Below are 17,986 nucleotides of genomic sequence, written 5' to 3' on the forward strand. Positions count from 1 at the left end.
CCATAGGAATTGAGCAGGGTCATCTATCCCGGCTTGAAAGACAAGCCATGGTTTCTCCTGTTTTCACCAAGACCCTTTGAAGCTCAGGTCAACATGCTTTGTGCTTGTTTTGACAGATAGCACATTTCTCTATTTTATAATTTTACTCTGGTGACAGGTTGGTAACTTTCTTGTTACTTAACCATGTACTTAACTTTGTTCCTGTAATTGGAAAATATGAATGCTTGGAAGTCTTAAAACAATTTAAGTCAGGTCATTTTAAAATAGAAATGGAATTCAATCATAAAAAGACCTTTGGGAAAGAGTTAAATGAATTTACATTCAGGTCACAACTTCATTATGCTTGGGCTGTCTTTTCTTTTGGAAGAGAAGAAACGCGACATGCAATAACAGTATGCTTCTGCTCAGCAGCAGGGAGAAAAAGCTACGTCCTTATTGTTGATTTAGCAACGGAGGAGGGGAAAAAAAAAATCTAGATTCAAATATAGAGAGCAGAAAACATTACCTATCCATAATTCAGTGGCATTTTTTTTTTCTTTTGTAATCTGCAAAGGAATATATGGCTTGTACACAGGGAATGATGCAAATAAAACAAAAACAGTCTGTAGTGAAGCCTGCCAGCATATACACAGAAGTCAGATGGAGTCCAAGACTCAAAAAGCAATCGAGTCTCCTGTCAATGGTGCATTTGGTCCTTCCTCATGATTTTGCATTTGTGCTCTAATCCACTGCTTCTTCCCTATTTTACCCTGTTTTTTCCCCCTTTTTAAAATCTGCTTCTTGTTGAGTCTTCTTAGTTTTCTTCTTTTAATCTCCCACAAGGACAAATGAAACAGAATCACTTGGAGTTCAACAGTTTTTCATATTACAAGCCTTATAGCATGCACCTTTTCTAGGTGCTTTGTTGTGCAGGGAGGCAAGATGTTTTCAGCAAATAGCAGAGTGAAGAGGAAAAAAAAAGGATACCATAGGGATATTTTCAAATAGGTGCTGCAATGGGGACTGCTTCAAATTGTGTCATTGTTAAATCAGTAATTCAGACAGCCCCTTCTGTTAGGAGTAGGCAGCTGCCCTAATTGAGTCTCTATGTAGAATCTACCTGAATCAGTCTTTATGGAGTTCCTGTTCCAAGAAATACATAAATGTCTCTGAAAGTCCTTTCAAGCAAATTGGAAAAATGAATGAAATAAAACCTGAGAATCTGTTTTTTTCCTCTGTGCTTTGTATTTATGCAGAGAGCGCACTAGAAAAATATATAATGTCACAATTCTGTTTTGATAGCGCGGTGCATCTCTGTTCAGTGATTATAATTAGTTGTTTGAGTTACAAAGTAAACGAGGATGAGGCCCACTAACAAAATAGTTCCTATTCTTAAGAAGAAAGAAGGTCAGGTAAATAACTCAAGATTGGAAGAAAGGTTAAAAAATGGAATCTGTACCGAATTTCCTGATAGTAAAATTTTAGGCCATTCAAGTGGGATAATTGTAAAATTAGTACAGATTTTGTGACAGATTGAATCACTAGTTTGTAGTTTATCGACATCTGCAAAAGGTGTATACAGAGGACTATTTGTCTGCTATTCCGATTAAGAAGTACAAAGTAACTTAAAATGTTTGCTTTGTATGTATGTAGACCCCAAGTTTCTCACCCTCATAAAAGGCAGATGGCTGCACTACTCTCTGAGTAAAGCTGCAGGATTGTGCCCTATTCTAGCTGTTAGAAGGTAGGAATTAATTGTGCAGTTATATATGAAATTTTCACCTTTCCTATTAATTTCACACCAGTGAAATGCTCACTAAAAATTCCTGTTAATCAGGATTTTCCATATTGTAACTCGATTGTGAGAAAATCTGAGAACAAGCTGTCTTTATTTAAGCCAGGTTAGCAGAAGTAAATTGGCAGAGCTCCATCAAATGTATTAAAGCAATGCACTTTACCAAAATTAGGGGTATGACACACAGATTTATTTTTTTTTTTGAGAGCAGCAGGTGCTGCAGGTGTTCCAAATGAATTGAATATTTTTTTTTTCTGAAGAAACACCATCATAATGTACGTTACTTTTCATACTTGTTCATTTTTCAATTCAGACCGGCGGGTTTTCAAGTAGAGAGAAACATAAAATGCCATTATTGATATCGTGAAGACAGAGCAAATCAGTTTCAAAAACGAGAAGGAAATACAAGAATACTTCTTTCAAGTGTAACTACAAAACTCAATCTGAGAGATGTTTTGGGGAGAGAGAGAGAGAGTGCATTAAAGACTTATGAGAGTGGATTTCAAAGTACTAAGGACCAGCCCAATGTTGCTGCCGCCACTGCCAACCTTCTTTATTCTTGGTTTTCATCTCAATAAGGTTGGACTATTTGAGTGTTTCTGAAAGCACTGGTTGGTTCTTGGCTTGGGGGTCATGTGTTATCAAGATTGAAGCCCCTTTGTGCTGTACATAGACTATGGCTTATAATGAGAAACTGGTGTCTCTCTACAAGAGTTCTTACACTTCAAACGTGCAGGAGAAGGTTTGATCACCAATTTTACAATAGCTAGGCCCCGTGATTTGAGCTGATTAATTTCAGACAGTTGTATTGGGAGCAGGGTAGGTTCCCTAGATCAACAGGAAAGCATTTCACAAAATGCATAGGAATGTACAAAGGACTCTGCCAGCTGCGTGTCTTCATCTCCCAGGTTAGTGTTTCACTAAATGTATTAAAATTTTATCTCAGAGTGAAACAGTGTGGGCAGCATATGAGGACCAGTAGGTGGCTAAAACCTGTATTTACATCTAATCGAGGAGGAGGTGCGGAGCTGTGGGTGGGAGGATTATGGGATGGAGAGGTGGAAGAGAAGCAGATGGAAGGGCACCAGCTTGGACGGGGAGGGGAGCAGGTGTGCAACGGAGAGGTCAGGAGCTGTAGGGCAGCAATGAAAAGCAAGGCTGCACTTTCATTGATGTCAGATTTGTACGGTACTTTACGTGGCAGATATTTTCAGTGTATAATTAGAGAAAAACTTCCCACTTAGGTGTTGTAGCCCTTAGTTCTCTACAAATAGCGCAGGTTTTCAGAGCAGCATCAGTGATGTGAGGATTAGACTTCTAAACCCAGTTCAGACTATCCTAGGATAAGAGCACAGGGCAGCTGTTTATATTGGCACTGTTTCTCACGTGGATGCCTTGCCAAAAATCAGATCCATCGTTCTGTGTTTGACTGAATTCTGAAAAGGACATTTTTATCTTACTTAGATAAGCAAATACCCAGAGATGGCATCATTAAGAAAGAATTTCAAGATGTGTGCATGTATTGCTTGCAATGTAAACAGGAACAAAAATAGCATGCTTGTTTCACAAAATTATAGGAGTGGACCTGTGTGGTTTCACTCAAGTCAAATTGTAATAAAAGTGAAAAATATTAATTTCTAATTTCAAAAATCATAGACAGTACTTTATGAAAACTGGATTTTGGGAAATACGCTTTTGGAGATATTGCAACTCTAAACCAATAAATGATGATAAAATAATGAAATGAGGTTAGTATTCTGCTTCTGTTGAAAGTTAATTTAATTCCATAGAGAACTGTCATGTTTTCACAATACGCCTGCACTGTTTGGTTGCGCTGTTTAAACCTGTCTGTGATTTGTTTTCAGAAGCAAAAGAAGAGCGTGTGAAATTATTGACTAACAGAATTAGATATTGCAAAACAGCTTAGGTATTGCAAACCATTATTCATATCAATGTCAAAGCCTTATGGCAAAATCCTTTGCTCACGCGATCACACAGTTGTGGGCCAGGAGCCCGGATAGCTCCTGGACATGGCTTTGTAGGGTGGCTGTGCCCTGTAGAGTCCTCTGCTGTTGGTATTCCCTGGGTGGAGTCTGACCTGAGGACGTTGCAGCACCCTCCAGGCCGACATACAGGAAAATAATGAGCACCCAGATCTTGGACAATTAAAATCAGAGCAGGGCCTCACCAGGCGTCATCAGAACTGGAAGCTGGGAAGCCCTCACTAACCTCATAAGGCATAACTGCAATTACTGATACCAATTTGTCTTGTCTACGCTGTGAGATTAATGATTTGTCTCCTCGCTTTTGTTTTCCTTCAGTTCACATGGTGTAATTTCAGTTTGTATTGAAAAAATAGCTAAGTGAGGGGTGTCACGTTTGTTCTGAATGCAAGTGCAGCCGTCTGTGCTATGTACATTTTCTGTCTGTGCTATATTAAAATAACAAAAAGTACTGTTAAAAGTTGTACTTTATCAGCTTGTAAATGGAAATCTGTGCCAAGTTGTTTAGACTTTATTTTTGATAATGGAAATGCTGAGGAATACTGTATAGCTTTTATTAGAAGTTATTAACATTTAAAAATCAATATGGGCTATGTAAAAGTCAGTGGTGTAGGCTAGAGACCCAGCTCATCTGAGGAAGTACAGGTTTGCTTAAACTTTGACTATCTAGCCTGAAAATCCAGCTATCACTCAGAATAGCTTTTCAGCAACTTGAACCAGAAGCTACACTGTTTCTTGTGCAATAGCCTTTTATTTTAAAGCATCCTTTGCATCATCGCTAACAACATTATGTTTTTCCCGTGATGCCACTGGCAGGGCCTAAACAGCACTGAGACTACTTTACTCATCCCTGAACGTCAAGTGGTAAGCAGTAAGCAATATTCATGCTTCCTTGCATGAATTTGTGTGGCGTCTTCTAGTACCGTATGCCAAAAAGTCCCTCACCAGAAAATTTTCCAGTTTCAAGGAAGCCATCCTTCCAAAAAGAATTGTTTTTCTAGTGTACAAAAATGAATGGGGTTTTTGAGTTTATTCCTAGTGATGGCTTAAATGATAAATTTAAGCAAATCGAAAGGATAATAGACAAAATTGAAAAGTTAAATATTGGTGGAGTAAACTGGAAAGTTTGCTTTTTTTATCATTGTTTTGGTTTGATGGGATATAGGGTATATTCTGACTATGGTGTTATTAACAAGTGTGGGATTCCTTTTTATCGTAATAATCTGCAGGGCTCTCTCAGTCAGCATGATACTTTAAAATGTTTTAAAGAGCAAGAAACAAACACCGACACCATTTGAAATGCGTTGCCTTTTTTTTTTCTTATTGTAGTAATTAATAAGGAAAGGCTCAAAATATCTTCTTATTGACGTTCACAGACAAGAAGTTTGTATTAATTGTCAAATATATCAGAAGACTTAAAATATCTTATTCTTTTATGGAAAAAAAAATTACAAAAACTCATTTGAAGAAGTACATGCTGAGGTGTATAAAACCTGTCTGCTTGCTTACGTTGGGCTCTGGTGTCTTACATTAACACATACGCTCTCTTAGCATACTTTTTATTTTTCTTTGTTCTATTCTTGTTTAATATGTTCTTTTATCCAGAGAGGCTTTTTCTGCGCATTTACATTTTAGTGCAAATATCTTGGTGTTTAAACTGCTTTGAAATGCATGTTTTCAAGCGTTCAGATTTTTAATGCGGTTTGAAATTGAAACACAAGTGTGGTAAAGGTGCAAAAAGCAGCTTGCAAGTTTTAGCTACAAGAAATATGGGGGGTTTGTGTTTCTTTGAATGGGAAAGGTTGTATATAGTTTTGTATGCAACTTTGTAGCCTGCATGAAGCATAACTGGAGATTGGGGTGTGTGGTGTTTGAGTGTTGTTAATACCCTTCTTTCAAGTGGGTGAGCATTTCAGTTGCGTGGATTCCTCCGAGGAAGAACATTGAAGAGAACTTCACGCAAAGGGGATCTCTGGTATAACGGGAACTGAGTTTACTGTGCGTAAACCAGGAATTTGCCTTTTTGCTTTTCAGCAGAGTGCCTGTGTATTTCCATATGTTGTGGAAATGCATTTCCAGGAGCTTTTTGCTTTTGGAAATAAATTTTATCAAACAGTTTTATTTAGCACAGAGGTGGTTTAATCAGCATGTTTCTCCTATAGCTGTAAGCATGTTTCATTCTGTGAAAAGGGGGGTATAGAAATATTCTGTGTGAACTGGGGATCTAAGTGAGGGTGATCATTTTGTTTTTAAGCCCTTGAATGTTTACTACCCTTGCAATTACAGAAACTTTTCTTGTATTTTGATTCAGCTTTCAGACCCTTATATTTTTGTTCATTTCTGTATTCTGAAAATTTTTCTCCAGTGGATTGTTAATTCATAAATGAACTGATTGCTTTGTAATATAATTATTTTGCTTTGTTACATTGATTGTGATAACAACTAATTTGCCTGTATGTTTATCAAAGATATGCAGTAAATCAAATAAATATTTGGTTTGTAGACTGTATCTTGTAAGTAAACAAAATGTTGCAAATCAATTTTATTTTGTAATTTCAGGCAGTTTTCTTGTCTGGTAATGTAGGACTGTGATGTGCTGTATGATGACTCCTAGATGTGCTGATGGGGATCACATTATGGACGTAACTCCTCAGCATACCTGTTAGTCATAGCCAGAGATTCTTCACTGTGCTGTAACTCTAGTGAAGCTAATGTATTGGGTTCCTCCATCTCAGATTAGTGTTGGTTACTGCTTTGTTACTGAAATTGCTTGTTCTAAACCTTCTTCCTACTCTGAGAAACAAAAAGCAGAAGGTGAAGGACACTGAAGTCCCAGCTCTGCGAGGCTGGACATTTGTGAAACCTTGAACTCTGGTGAATTGAGTTTGAGATGTGCATTGCTGAACGCAGACCCCTTAGAAACTTACAGCTTTCTGGCTGAATATTAATCTGAAAAGTATTGATCTAAGCCAAGTTCCTTTGTCTTTGAAGTACGGACATGGAGACCGCTGGGATATTTAGTAGCAAGGTGTATTTGGAGGAAGCTCCGTTGCCTACAAGCTTAGGTGGATGGCCAGAAATAGAAATCCCTCTGAGTGCTGTGAAAATATACAGGATTAAATCATTCAGGTATAATCTTCAAAATATATTTGCTTTTCAGGGACAGTGATATCGTTAGAGCACCAAGGGCTAGCTGATTGTACTGACCAAGGTCAGCTCTCTGTGTGCTCTGGTGGGTGAGCAGGGCCACGGAGATGTTTACCACAGTCTCTTCAGCTTCAATCCAAAGTCGTTTCTCTGAAGCACTTTGTTAGTGTTTAGCGGTTGATGCCACATCCAGCAGCTCGCTTTCCCTCTCCTCTCCGTGGTTACTGCCTTGTTTGCTTTGGCCCTGGAGAAGCCACTCTGAGCCACCTGTGGGAGCGAGGTGGCCAAGGGGCTGCTTGTTAAGTGTTGCAGGAGAGTGCTGGATTTGAATGGAGCGTGCGACCACCAGCCAGTATTTACATGCTGTACCCAAACCAGTTTGGGCAGAACAGAACATGGGGTGTTACAGCTTTACTTTGTCTTGAGGTGTGGTTGGTTTGTTTGTTTGTTTGTTTGTTTTTTATTTCTGTGCTGACATCTTGGTCTTTCCTGTAACCTGTCTGATTTGAGTCAGGATTTCCTACTGCAGGGCTTTAGTTCGTGTCTAACGTGAGGATTGCAAGTCTAGGTACTTGGAGGGTTGTTTGGTTGAACATGGTCCAATACCCTGACCTCCACTGGATGTCTAGGCAGAAGTTAATGATTGTGGGATAACTAGGAGTATTAATATAATTCTGTATGAATCCAGTAAGTTTGCACTTATGTAGCTACGTGAAAAATTTAGCTCTTTGTGACGGAGCGTTCAGTTAGCAGATGTGTCCGCAGTCTGTGAAGTCGCTTAGTTCTTATAGAGGTAATTAGACTATTAAAACTGGGAAGTTACTACAGGAGAACAGGAGGGCAGTATTTATTTTTGAACAGGTAGTTTCTGTGAACTTACTTTGTAGCTGATGGATCAGTTTTTTGGAAGTGCTGGTAAATGCTGAGCGCTTGCAGTAACACCATTTCATAGAATCGTACAGTGACTTGGATTGGAAGGCACCTCTGGAGGTCTCCTTGACCAACCTCCTACTCAAGGCAAGGCTGACTTCAAACTTGGACCAGGTTGCTCAGTCAGGGCCTTGCTTGGTCAAGCTGTGTGATATCTGAGGATGGAGATTACGCAGTCTCTCTGGGCAACCTGTTGTACTCGTTCCCACTCAACCACACCCTCCCATCCAGTAGGAATTTCACTTGTTGCAACTTGTGTCTGTTGTCTCTTGTTTTCACCATACGCCTCAGGGAAGAGACTGGCTCCATCTCTTCTGTAATTCCTCATTGGGTGTTATTCAATTATTGAGAAGCTTCTGCTTGCTCTCTGTGCTGCGTTGGAAAGTTTTAATTTGGTTACTTGTGTTCCAGAAGGTATGTATCACAGAATATCTGCTCTGCGGAGGTGTAACTTCATTTAAGAACTGCAGGTTGTCTAGGATAATTAATTTGAATACAGTTCTGGAAAGAGCTGTTAAGAAATAAGATGTACTACTCTGTCATGTTTTATGATTCACTGATGCAACCAATGCAAATTACTAACATTTTATATATTTTAAACCTGTAAGTGCACATGTACACACAGAATTGCATGAATATGCAAGACTGATCTTGTTCTTGTGAGATCCAAATGCAGCAAAATGGAAAGGAGTAATTTATGGTTTAATAAGTAGGCCTGTCACTGTCCGTGATGAATAATCCTATGTACAGAAGGAGAGGGAAGTGATAAGTATTCCCCTTCTCAAAGCAGATCCAACGATGGCTGCTGCATCTTCTTAACTTGATGGTCAGACCTTTAATGACTGAGTGGGATTCTGGTACATCTTAGAAAGTGAGCAAACTTCGATGGCACTAAAGATAGAGTCCCATACTTCAGTTGTGTGGAATAATCTAATTATAACTATGCTACCCCAAGATTTGGGACACTCCCTTGGCAGGAGCTTTTTTTGAAGTAAATATTATTTGTTTTTTTATTTGTGTATATGGATTTTGCTAGTTCACTAAGAGAATGTCTGTGCTCGCACAATCTCTGTCTTTTTAAATTAGTGGTTGGGGTGGTCTGTTTTGAGGCTGATTCCCAACATCGTAAGTTGTTAGAATGGACTTTGGGGTTCACTTACTGTAATGCTGAATAATTACAGTACTGTTGATGTTCTGTAGCTGTCAGTGGGGTTCTAGGCGCTATGTCAATTTGATTAAAATGCTATCTAAGCAGTTGCAATTTGCTTGTAGTCACAATTACATTTACAAAAAACCCTATAAGCACAAAACAGAATAGGAAGATGCTGTTTCTTTTCTTCTATTGGATTCCATGATTTTTGTGAGCCTTTTAGTCTTGCATGATTATGTACTGCATTTGGAAGCAAAAGCATTTTCTGAAGTAGCTGTCCTGATTTCAGTCTTACAAAGTAGTCCAGTTTAATTGATCTGCTGTAAGTATTTCTGAAGAAGAAAACCAACAAAAACCCCAGTAGAATTGCCAAAGAGGGAAGGCAAAGAGAGGATTGCAGCATTTTCAGCAAGTAATTTCTTTTAGCTTTTTTTTTGTTACTTTGATTTGCAACACAGTGTTTTGCAGCTCCCTCAGGGCTAGGAGAGCTTCAGAAATACAGGAATTCTCCATAATGCATGGATGGTCCAAGCAGGCTTCTGTCTGGTTTCAACAGTTACCGGGGTGTCTAGTGAAGACGCGTGAAGTTGTGCAACACCATGGAACAATGGGAATTTTTAATTTTTTTTTTAATTAAATTTGAGCCTTTTTGAAGACAAACACACGTCCTGGAGCATGCGGATGTTATTGCTTGTAATTTTGTCAGCTCTGCAATTACGTAGTTGCCGTTCATCTTTTTATGTCCCAGTGGGTCCAACCTAACATGAGCATATCAGAAACACGTGCCCTATTCGTTAGCGAGTGCTTGTTTTGTTACCTTTGCGTTACATTCAAAGAAACTTTCTTATTGTTAGTTTCTTAAATCTGCTTAAATATCCAAATGATGGCAATTAGCATTATAGGAGTCATTATTTTAAAATACCCAAATTTATTATCAAAATGGATGCCAGCACAGCTTTGCCTGCAATGAAAAAGACATTATAGTCATAATGATTGTGGGTGCTTGTGTTTTTCTAATAGTTGGAGGCTTTTCCTGGCTTTTTTAAGGACACTGATTTCTTGCTAACTTTAGTTGGGGGATTATGTGCTCGCAGCAGTTGGTCTGGGTCTTGGAGAGGAACGGTGGGCTTGCTAACTACTTGTTGGTTATTCCGGCAGAGTGGAAGGAGATATAATCTGTTCCTGAAGCGACGTCTCAGGGTAAAACAGTGATGAATGATATTGCAAGGGGCTTGGATGGCTGCAGTAATAACATGCTTCACTGTGTGATGCCTTTTGTTAACTGGGAGCAAGGTTCACAGTTACAAAGTTGTCTGAGAAAGCACAGAATATTTTTCACGTGCATCCCTGCATGGCTTAAGAGGGAGAAGACAGAGATATCCCTCTGAATTGTTCTTTTTTGTTCCTACTCTAATAAAATGAAAACCCAGTTCAGTCCTATATAAATACAATTTTGCTGATGGGTGTGGTTAAAAAAAACAACACCAGCTGTCCCTTAGTGCAGAGTTAAATTTAGACCAGAGTATTAGCTTCTATGGAGAGCCCTTTGCTGTATGAACCTCTAGTCTTGTGAACAATTTAGTAGAGCTGAATATTGATATGATAATAAATAATATTACTTAATATGATGTTAACTTCCCTAGGAGAGTCTTTATTTGCTGAACATTAATTACTGTAGCCTAATCAGTGAAACAGATGAATACTGTTATTACAACATTCTAGCATGCTGATAAATGAACGTATGACCTTTAATAGATAGATTAGAATACTAATTACCCTGTTGCACTGATACATTTTATTAGATTTTTTTTTTTTCCCACACAAGAAAGTAAATACTCAGTTTTGAAGTGTAACCCCTGTATGGTTTGTGTGCATTTTCATATGTAGCCATTGCTGGGACATATTTGTCTGTGGTGGTTGGTTTAGCGAATCTTGTTATGTAGAAGAAAATGCATGGAATTTACTTTTTGCTACCTGCTTCAGGTTGATGAACTGTGCCCTAGCTGGCTTCTGTGTAGAGTGGCGTTCTAACTGCAGGAAAAAATCGTGCTGTCAAATAACACTTGTCTTGATCATTTATGAGACACTGAAAAGACGGTGAAAGAATAAATGGTAGCATTGTTCACAGGTATTGCTACACTAATATGTATTTATTCCTCATACACCAGTTATTTACATGTTGTGTTTGTGGATATAAGCAGTTAATTTTTAAAATATTTTAACTGGATATAGCCCTTGTTAAAACATGTGCAAGCATATCTTCAGCTATGAAGAAACTAAAGAACTGAGGCAATTTTGGGGACCATCTTTGACTTCTGTTATATTTTAGAGCAACAGCAATACTTGGGGTTTTTTAATCATATGCCTGTATCTTCCACAGATTGATAAAAGACATCAAAGCAAAGATTCTATTTTCTTCAGGGATGGTGTCAGGAGAATTGATTTTGTTCTCTCCTATGTGGATGATCTTAATAAGGAATGGGAAAAAAAGTTGGTAAGTTTATCTTTTTGAGGTCCTCTTAATTTTTGTCTATCATAACCTGAATATCAATTACTAAGCCTTTCAAATCACTACACTCAGCTGGAATTGGACTTCGCTAAACATGTGATAGTTGTGTAAAAAAGCATTCCATGTACTGAAATTTCTGTGTAATTTACTGTTGTGCATTAGGACACACTTTTATTAGATTTTTTGGGGCTTTGTTTACTGAATTGATCACTCTCCATTACTTTGGCTGGTCAATGTATTATACAATCAATGCCACGTAATCCAAATGATTTTTGCTTTCTTCATTTAACAGTCTTATATTTAGCTGTGGCTTTGGTGAAACCATATTTGTAAATAGTTAAATGAATCCATGCAGTTTTGCTTTTAAGACTTTTTTATATATATATATACTATGAGCAAAATAAACACAAAGCTCCTCTTGAGCTCTTCCCTGTGCTTGACTTGCTCCCTACACAAGTGTATTCATTCTTCTAGAAGAATATTTAGAGTGGCTTTGATAGGAGACCTCCTATGTAACAGAGCATGAAGTACCGTCTTTCTCTAAAACGCTGGTCAGTGACCATCTCTGAACTTCCCAGCAAGACCCAGTTGCCTGAATGGTATTAGCAGGTTAGACGGAATCAGTAAATGAAATGTGTATTTGTTCCTTGCTGACACTTAAGGTCCAACTTGACTAATTCATAAATTCAAGCTATATTAAAAATTGAGTACTATGAGATGCAGTAAAGATGAACAATAAATTCTACATAAGCATAATGTTTGAAAAATAATAATTGCAGGGATTTTCAATTATTTTGTTTTCTCTTTATTTGCTGCCTTCTTTCTGAGCGAGGGGAGGTTACATTTACAAACTAGTCTTTCCAATATATATCTCTAAAGTTTGTTCTTTAAAGAAAAAAAAGACCAAAAAAGACTTCATTCTTGTGTAATCACATTCTTCTGAAAGATAAGGCTTTCTGAAGAAAACTGATTATATGGAGGCTTATGACAAAATCATGATCAAAGCTAAACGTCTGTGAAGTAAAGGTTTCTCATCCTGTCATATTAAAGTGTTTCATAATTAAAAATTATAATTTCCTTTGAACAAAAACTGCACAATTGAGCTGTTCAAAAAATTGCTTACTCCTTACATTCCTTTATGAAGAAAGTACTGTTTTCATTAAGGACTCTTGCTGCCTATATGCAAATATGATCCAGTGTAGAACAGAGCTCCTGCGTCATATTCTTGTTACCTTAAAAAAAGCAAGGATCTCTGTCATCATCTCCAGTGCTTTCCTGGGCTAGCCACGTTCAGGAGACTTACTTGGGATGCCAGGGTTACGTTATAGCTATGGTACCGTAGGTTTATGTGAAGCGTACTTTTTCAAACCCACACTGACTCCTTGTCAGGCTGTAATCCTAGCTAGATTCCTCCTTCTACCATAAAGCAGAATGAATTTTAAAAAGAAGAAAGAAGAGACCAATCGGTGTAGAGAGAAGAAAAATATATCCATGCAAAATATGTGAAAGCAGCTCTTAAAATAAACTTTTCCATTAGTCATACTCAAATAACATGAGGGCAGAAATGGAGACTATTTAGGTAATGTTGCAAGTGGGAAGGAAAAGGAGCCAGATGCTCAATCTGGTCACTCATTGGTGTTGTGTGCAGCAGTTCCCTTCTCATTGCTCTATGGGTCATTAAGGGGCAGCAGGAAACTTTGCCAGACCAGAGCCATGTACATGGGTGTCATTATTGACTGAAGGATTCACGTGGGGAAGAACCCAAGAGTTAGCTAATATTCAAGTTCCTCTTTGAGGTAAAAATGCACTCAGGAAGAAACATCTCTCTCTTGCAAAAGAGTAGAACATCTGCATCAAGTTTAACGAGATTTAATTCTGTATATGTCTGTTACTTGCAAAAGAGTTTATGGCCCCGTGGAAGAAGGTATTTGGTCTGTGGCCCTGTAGATTAGCTCTGTGGTCGCAGAACAGACAGGTTTGAAGATATCAATGTTACAGCCTATGAATTTTTACACAGTTCTTGGGGAATCTGCTAAGAAAATTAAATTTGCCCTATATTTATGTCTAGGCCTTTATACAATGAGTATGCCCGTAAATTAATGCAGACTTCTTAGCATAGAAGTACTGTGCTGTTGTCTCTGTGGGAACAAGATTTAAATAGCGATGCCCTCCAGCCTTGGGAATTTGTCTGACATACTGTACTTGCTATTGTACAGTTGTCACAGGAAAGAAATGTGAATTTCTCTTACTGTAGTACAATGATACAGCAAAATGTAACAGATAAGAATAGAAATGTTCATGGGAAGAGAATAACAGTTGTGACAAGCGGTTTTTGTTTCCTTGTCTCAAGGAAACAGCTTTATTCTGCATTTCTAAGAAAGGGATGAATAAGGTCTTTGTGTGTTTCAGCGTAGCCCTGATACAGATGTAAGAGACAGTCTGTTCATCTTCTCCTTTAGCTTCATGCAGAACAAATGCATTAACTTCTTTGATGTTCCCCAGAAACTTTACAGCTTAAACTCTGTTTTGAACTTTCCTTATATAAACTACATGAATCAATTCTAACCACAAAGTCTTTCTAAACAAAAATGAGGATTACAGTTTTGTGAGACAATCCTTCATATTTTTCCTCAAAGCCTCTAGCAGATAAGTGGAAATATCTTACCCATGTATGAAATGCATGTGAACATGGAAAAATACTTTTAAAAATTATATTTATCTAACAACTTATTTATGTATGACCAGGACGTGACCTTTATTGTCCGTAAGTGTATTTCTTCACAAGAAACTCCAGAGCATTAGGACTCGGGGATCTCTGTGCAAAGTAACTTGTTGCTATGTTTGCTCGAAGCAAAGTCCCCCTGGCCCCAGTGGGGTGCGGAGATACAGAAAGAAATTTTATCTAGTTCTTTCCCACTTTTCATCATCTCAGACAGAAACTTCTGCTTTCTTACAGGCACCAGATAGCCTAAAGTTAGGGAGTAAGGAGAAGCAAAAAATCAGACGCTTATTGTTCCTGCTGCACCCTGGGAGGCTGCCAGCTGGGAGAAGCCGTGTCCCCAGCTCTGCAGGAGCAGCTGTAAACTGGGCTTGAGCCAAACTGGGCACCTCTCTGTGCTGCCTTACAGCAGCCTGGCTGGTACATGCAGAAGGAAGGTGTTTGGGGTCTCTCACACTTCGGAGGGCACGCAGAGCACCCTCCCGAGCCGTGCGGGCAGCCCCTGCGGTAGGGCCGGTTATCTCATCCCTCTCGTCAGCCTCCTGCTCGCGTGGCTGCAGGCGGGTGAGAGCATGTGGGACCTTTCCTAAACAGGCTCCATCTCACCTGAAATGTTCTTGCCAGGAGGCTGTGTGGGCAGCCTGAGCTCCAACTGAGCCCATCTGTGTTAGTCCTGTGAAGTGAATTGTATTTTCTCAGGGTACAGCTAAGAGAGGAGTTCCTGTACGCTTTACAGTAGCATGTGATTGTTCTAAAGGCCATATTTCTTTCCCAATATCCTACACGTGACTGCAGTTAGAATAAGCCTGTGAGCATCCTGATAGGTAAAAGGCTTTTGTAAGCTTGGCGATCCCTGCCTAAAGGAAGGGGGAAAGCAAGGAAGAGGAGTTTGATTAAGGAATAGTATGTTGGAAACTTAAAATTATTTTATTCTCCTGTTTATTGATTGTTGTTACTAGCAGTAACAGCGTTGTTATCAAGAAACAGGTTTATGACAGTTGTCTATCTTCCTTAGGTACCTAATCATGCAGTGTTGCATCTGCGTTGGGCATATTAGTACTGCTGGACTTTGGATCTTGCTTTGTTAATCTTATCATGATGGTTCAGTGCAGCCAAGAGTACGTTAGATGGTAAAGTGACTCTGTGCAAGTGTGTGGGATATCCACAGCGGTGTTTGGAGAGGTGGATGCTCTGCTGGCCTCTCTCCTCTGTAGGCCACAGTGGTCTCAGAAAATGTGGTTTCAGTCTTTTACAGATGCTTTGGAGAGGCTTAAGAACTCTTACTTACTAAAATGTGGGGAAGGACATTAGCACGCTATCACTGATCTTCACTGATGTGATTACTTATGTTGCTTCCCTCTTCCCCCTGTGACTGCAGAGTGGCATCTATAGCGGAGTCACAACCATATGCACCAGGTCTAGCTTTTTAGGTTTGGGACAGTAAGCTTAAAATACTTACAAGTACCTATAAAGCAAAACAGCACTGGTCCAAGGGTACATTTTGTCCATTTTTAAGCCTTTGATGGCAACGTGGAGAACTCCAGTATTTGGCAAGAAAAGGGGGAACAATGTTGTTTTTGCAGCAGATTGATTGCCTTTTAAAGATGGTTGTTTCCAGTGGCTGGAAAGTACAGTACCTTCGCGTGGGTTTCAGAGAAGGCGGCTTATGGGAAGAGAGCAAGGTGGCAAAAAGAGTGTAATTTCTATTAGAGCACTGCAATTCATCACGGTAAGTGTATAGTAAGGAAAGATAGGTAAGGTGGGGCCAGACCCTATTAAGCTGCACAGCTGGAGGAGGAGCTGGCTGGTGTCTCTGGTGGCAGAGAACCCTCTGAGCTGACTTGCTTGGCTCTCCTCCAGTGTTTGCTGGGGAAAGAACACATGCCAGCGGGCTTGTTTGGAGAAAATGTAATCCAGAATAGCACAGAGCTTTGGATACCAGGCTTGAATGTCAGCTTTTATATAGCACTTTCAAATGTAATCATAAATCACCTTTTAGTTGTATTGTTCTCTATTAGATCAGCAGGTCAGCAAACAAGAGTTCTCAGGTGTGGTTGTACAGGTGCATGGAGGCAGGTTTGTGCGACAGATGAGCTGAAAAATAATGCATGGAATTGCATTTGCCCCCAGCATGTGCTAGAGCTCGGAAATTATCAGTGTCTAATTTAATAACTAATAATATTTGGCAAAATGAGATGTGAGAGATAAAAATGCAAGGCCACTAACACAGGAAAATATATCAATACATATTAACATAGATTTGAGGGCCGTTAAACTATTCTTCAGTCTGTGTTCATTTATCTGAGTAGTTTGTGTGAAGTGAAATGAAAATAGAGCAGCCTGTTCCTCACAGACACACAGGAAAAGGAAATTGGCTGAAAACTCTGGTGTTTTGGTTTTTAAGTGTGTTTGAAAAATGTCATGTAAGACCTTTCACATCACCCAGCACTGCAGGCTTTAGCTAGAAAAAAAATGGTAGTCTAGCTAGTGCTTTCTAAAGAGGCTAGGGCTCAATATTTAGCTTAACTTGGGGTTATTCTGGCAGTTTGTCAGCGAATTTTATATAATGAAAAGGAAATTAATTCAGTCTTCCAATAGGAGCAAAAATTCTACAGAGAAGGAGGGGAAGAAAATGTTCTTGCCTGAAGACACCAGCGAGGAATTACTTGGCAAAATACCGAGTTCAGGAAGGGTTGCAAGCGCACAGGGGTCACGCAGCCATCGTGCACTGCCACAGGCAGGTTTATTTATCTCTGCATGAAGTCCGTGCTGACTCTATGCAAGCCAAGCATATGTAAGCTTATACGTGATGACTTGGTAGTCTTACCTAGTTTTACAGTTTGTGAAGCTACTGTTTGAATTGTCTGTATCAGTACTTGAACTGGATCAGGCATGGTTGCTAAACTGGTCAATGGATGTCACTATAAGCAATGAGCCTTCCACATGCCTCCAGAATTTTTCTTTTCATCTAGTTTTAACTAGATAGTTTTAACTATATATATAAATATAGCTGAACTTGGACAATAACACACCACACACCACCCTCCCGAAGAGTCAGATATGCTCAAGACGCATGACCTCATTTCCTTCTCTGGTTAACAAGATTGCACAGTTTTTGAGCCTGTTCCTAACAAATAGGTTTCCTGTTGCTCATCAAGGCAATTCCTGATGTGTTGCCATCACTCAGAAGTGGCCTGGTATGCATCAGCTGTTTTTTTGTCTGTTGGTCTACTTTCTTTTACTAAAGGTCACATAGCATTCAGGGGTTGTCATCAGGGCAGTTGGGAGGAGTGAAACTCAGTGAAGTCATCAGTAAGTGATCAGTTAGTTGCTAACTTGATCAGTTAATAAAGTGTGTTTATTTCTTTTCAGGAAAGAAGAAAAGAATTTGAGAGCAATCTGCAGAAGGCTGGTTTGGAACTAGAAACAGAAGATAAGAAGGTAAAAAAAAAAGATTTAAAAATCAGGACTGAAGAAATAAACCTGCGAATCACTGATTAATGTATAACACTTTGTTTCTTTGAGATAGATTTTAAATTTTTCTAGCAGATTTCAGTGGAGTAGAACTAATTTCAGTGAAACAAGCTTAATGTGTCTATTTCAGTTATTTTTCCAGATATGTTCATAAGAATTGTGGAAAGTAGTTCTAATTCAGGAGGAAGTGATGGCTTTTGGTTTCATAACAAAAACAAAGCAGTTCCAAAATAGCTGTGACTTCATTTAAACCCATGTAAATGGGAAGTGTGCTCACAGC

The 17,986-nt window shown here is 39.0% G+C and overlaps 1 protein-coding gene across 7 annotated transcripts in view; it reads left to right on the plus strand.

Annotated features, from left to right (window-relative positions):
* ANO5 (anoctamin 5) overlaps nt 1-17,986 on the plus strand; it is a 62,260-nt gene that overhangs the window by 17,546 nt on the left and 26,728 nt on the right. For 4 of the 7 annotated variants that reach the window (XM_068400057.1, XM_068400064.1, XM_068400059.1 and 1 more), the window contains 4 exons: nt 4,594-4,641; nt 10,163-10,204; nt 11,385-11,498; nt 17,605-17,673. In XM_068400057.1, coding sequence (XP_068256158.1) covers nt 4,594-4,641; nt 10,163-10,204; nt 11,385-11,498; nt 17,605-17,673 — 273 coding nt within the window. The remainder of the gene's footprint in view (nt 1-4,593; nt 4,642-10,162; nt 10,205-11,384; nt 11,499-17,604; nt 17,674-17,986) is intronic. The other 3 variants (XM_068400062.1, XM_068400063.1, XM_068400058.1) reach the window with 2 other exon arrangements.

This window comes from Nyctibius grandis, chromosome 4 (genome assembly GCF_013368605.1).
Source record: "Nyctibius grandis isolate bNycGra1 chromosome 4, bNycGra1.pri, whole genome shotgun sequence".
Taxonomy (NCBI): domain Eukaryota; kingdom Metazoa; phylum Chordata; class Aves; order Nyctibiiformes; family Nyctibiidae; genus Nyctibius; species Nyctibius grandis.